The sequence below is a fragment of the Schistosoma mansoni genome, assembly GCF_000237925.1.
Source record: "Schistosoma mansoni, WGS project CABG00000000 data, supercontig 0214, strain Puerto Rico, whole genome shotgun sequence".
Classification (NCBI taxonomy): domain Eukaryota; kingdom Metazoa; phylum Platyhelminthes; class Trematoda; order Strigeidida; family Schistosomatidae; genus Schistosoma; species Schistosoma mansoni.
Window position 1 is genome coordinate 191,700 of NW_017386083.1, and position 3,834 is coordinate 195,533.

The 3,834-nt window shown below is 35.3% G+C and overlaps 1 protein-coding gene across 1 annotated transcript; it reads left to right on the top strand.

The window, feature by feature from the left end:
* Positions 1–846: 846 nt before the first annotated feature.
* Positions 847–1,206, top strand: Smp_151370 (hypothetical protein; the record flags this gene model as incomplete). The annotated part of the gene is made up of 1 exon (XM_018792521.1): positions 847–1,206. One exon carries the CDS (start codon positions 847–849, stop codon positions 1,204–1,206), a length of 360 nt encoding a protein of 119 aa, XP_018647232.1.
* Positions 1,207–3,834: the final 2,628 nt, after the last annotated feature.

Below are 3,834 nucleotides of genomic sequence, written 5' to 3' on the forward strand. Positions count from 1 at the left end.
TTTTCGAAATCAATTTGATGACTGTTGAAGATGGCGTGAACTGCTATTGCCGATTTAATCTGAAGTCTATCTAATTCTACAGGATTATTAGGAGGTTTCTTTGTGTACCTGATATGTTCTTTAGCGCGAGTTAAGATTTCGCGAGATGACTCTCCAATATAGAAGGCATCACAATCGACACAACCTAATTTGTAGACGCAGTTCTGTGTGGACATGAATGGTATTTTTTCTTTTAGTCGAACTAAAGTATTTCGAAGTGTGTTAGTTGTTTTGTAATATACTTTAATTCTGTGTTGTCTTAATATCCTTGTGAGTTCTTCAGTTGTGCCATGACGGTATGGTAAGACTGAAGTACCAATCCATGGCATTTCATTCGAATTATTATTATTATTGCGTACTGAATTGTCTTGTTTTAAAATACTTCTAATAATCTTCATAGGAAAATTATTAAATTGTAAGATGCTAATTATATTCTTTTGTTCTTTTTGTTTGTCCTCTTCTGAAGAGATGATCTTGTTGGCTCTTCTAACAAGATTTAAGGCTAACGAAATTTTAGCACTGAAAGGATGTGCTGAATGGAAGTCGATGTAACGATTGGAGTGTGTGGGTTTTCGGTAGATGGATAAATTTAGAACTCCATTTATATTTCTTTTCACTAAGCAATCTAAGAACGGTAGCTCTCCATGTTCATTTTCATTCTCATTTGTGAATTTGATGTGAGATGAAATTGTATTTATCCGTTTTGAAAACGATCTTAGATGCGTCTTTTTTATTACTACAAATGTGTCATCTACATATCTGAGCCAAATTCGTGGTTTAATTTCGTTGGAGAAAATCTTTGATTCTATGTGTGTCATAAAAAGATTGGCCACAATCGGGGACACGGGAGAACCCATTGCTACACCATTTGTTTGTCTGTATAACGTTCCGTTAAAGGTGAATAGAGTTGAATTTAAGCAGAGTTTTAATGATCTCATGATTAAACTGATGCTTAAAGGACATCTGTCTGATAGGGTAATGTCATTCTCTAATAAGCCACTAATGAATTCTAAGCATATATCAATTGGAATACTCGCATATAAAGATACAACATCAAAGCTTACCATGACTTCATTCTTTTCAATAATTAATTCCGATAATTTTGATTTAAAGTCATATGTATCTTTAATCATATTATGTACGTTAAGCTGTAGTGGCTTTAATTAAATCGGCAATAGCAGTTCACGCCATCTTCAACAGTCATCAAATTGATTTCGAAAACATCAAAATACTACAGAAAGGTTTTTCCAACTACAAAGAAAGAAGAGTAGCTGAAGCCTTCCACATAATGCTTAATCCCACAGCTCTCAATAGAAAGGAAGGCCTTACCATACAGCCTACTTGGACCATCTATCCTAGTCACTCAGTCTGATATTATTTACAATTTCACACCTTTACATTACAAATCAAACTCTATCCTTTGTAATTATAAAGGTCACACAGTTTTCATTATTAACAGTGCATACATACACACAAAATTACATACATGTAGCTTATGAATCACCTTGACCGAAATGAAATGACGTGACAGTGATTTATTCAGACCTGTTTTTGATTGATCACCTAATATTCTTTGATTGTTCCGTTTGTACTATTTAAACTTGGATTAATGTTAATTTGGTTATTTATTCTCTGAAGAAGTGGCTTACACTAAGTCACGAAACGTCAGAAAATCTAATTTTTCTACTCATTGGGATATTACAAATATATAATTTATCTATAACAATCTACCCAATGCTCAATTTATTCGAAATTATCAAATTAAGACTTGGTAATGATACCTAATAACAAAAGTAATTAACGAAAATGAAATAAGATACAATAAGAGAATTTGTCGGAAAAACTAAAGTGGTATAAACACATACTGAGCTAACTAACAAATTAGATATTTCAAAATGAAATAAATTTTATAAACAAGGATTTCACATTTAAGGAACAAATCCCAATACAACGGGTTGAAATACATTCAGCTAATTAAAATGTACTAATAAATAGCTTATTACCAATAAAAAATAACTTTGAAACCAATCATGATTTCGCTGCTCCAGACTTAGCAACAGCTGGATGATGAGAAAAATAACATTTATCTCATTCTAACCATCAACTTCGTTTTTTCCCTACGTTTCATCATCATCAAAGTCAACAACCGGATAACCCGGTGAAAAAGCTTTGGTTAGTGGAGCTTATTAAACAAACATGTCTGAAGCTATCTTATTTAAAATATATGGAATAAATTCAACAATGAATCAATAGGTATGAGCAAATGGCAATTTGTTTGCGATTCTAATGCAAATAATTAACTATTCACCTACAAACTCACGACTTGTGTCATGATAAATAAACAAAAAAATAACACTTGACCATCGTAAACCAACAGTTATGTTTATGAGAATGAGAGGACTCCTATACGAAATTGACTGACCTTGAGAAATTAAAGCGAATTCTAGCCAAAAACAGTACTGTATATTCTATTCCGCAGTATAAGCACAAGTAGCCGCACCAAAAGTATGCCAAATGACGCAAAGATTTTTCATCTACGTAAGACATTAGGTAAATACGGGTTAATGTTGAAGGTTACGAACTGACTAACGCTTAGGAGCAATTAATAAACGAATTAGCCCCAGAAAAAATATACACAGTTGAATGAAAAACTAAACTCACATTTAGGACATTTCGCCGTGCCAGATAGTGAGAACAACTTCGCAGGATTTATCAAACATAAAGCTTGATTGATTAATAGACCGATATCTCCACCCTGAAATAATAGAACCAAATACCCAGAAATTATTTCCCCTGTGTTACATGACACTTTGATCAAATTTCATTCCACGAAACTAAGTGGAATGCTTTTTGTGACTGATATTGAGATACCACAGTAAACCTACGAAAAACACACAAATACACTACTTACGCACGCTTTCTTTAGTAGAGGATCATTGGCCGCCCACCAGCATTCTCAATGCAACTCTGTCCTGGACAATCCTTCCCAGTTGTTATTCATCCTTCTCATGTCTGCTTCCCATTGCCTACACAATGTATTTCTTGGTCTTCCTATATTCCTGTTCCCTTCACGATTCCAAGTTAGCGCTCGCCTCCTGATGCAGTTTGATGATTTCCACAATGTATATCCTATCCACTTGAGACGTCTTTTTCGAATTTCCTCTTCATCTGGAATCTGGTTTGTTCTCTCACACAGTAGGCTGTTGCTGATAATATCCCGTCAACCGATCTGTAGTATCTTGCGTAGACAGTTGTTTACAAATACCTGTACTGTTTTGATGATGGTTGTGGTAGTTCTCCACGTTTCAGCTCCGTACAGCAGAACTGTGTTGACGTTCGTATTGCAGATTCCGACTTTGATGTTGTCTGACGGTTGTTTTGAGTTCCATATGTTCTACAATTGTAGGAATGTGGCCCTTACTTTTCCAATCTTCGCCTTTACGTCTGCACCAGTTCCTCCACATTCATCGATGATGCTGCTAGGATACATGAGAGTTTACACATCTTCCCAGTTATTTCTGGAGAGAATGTGGAGCGTATTTGCAGATACTTGTGTGTCTGACTTCAATGCTTCAGCTGGCATTTTGTCAGATCCTGCTGCTTTCCCACTCTTGATTAGTCTGATGGCCATTCGATTCCTTCGATCGTTGGTGAGTAACATCTATAGGAAGGTTTGTAGGTGCTGCTTCAATGTCCGGTGGATTCAATGGAGCCGGTTTATTAAAAAAACTTCAAAGTGTTCTACCCATCTGTTCCCCTGTCCTTGAATTTCGGTGATTGGCTTTCCCCCTTTTT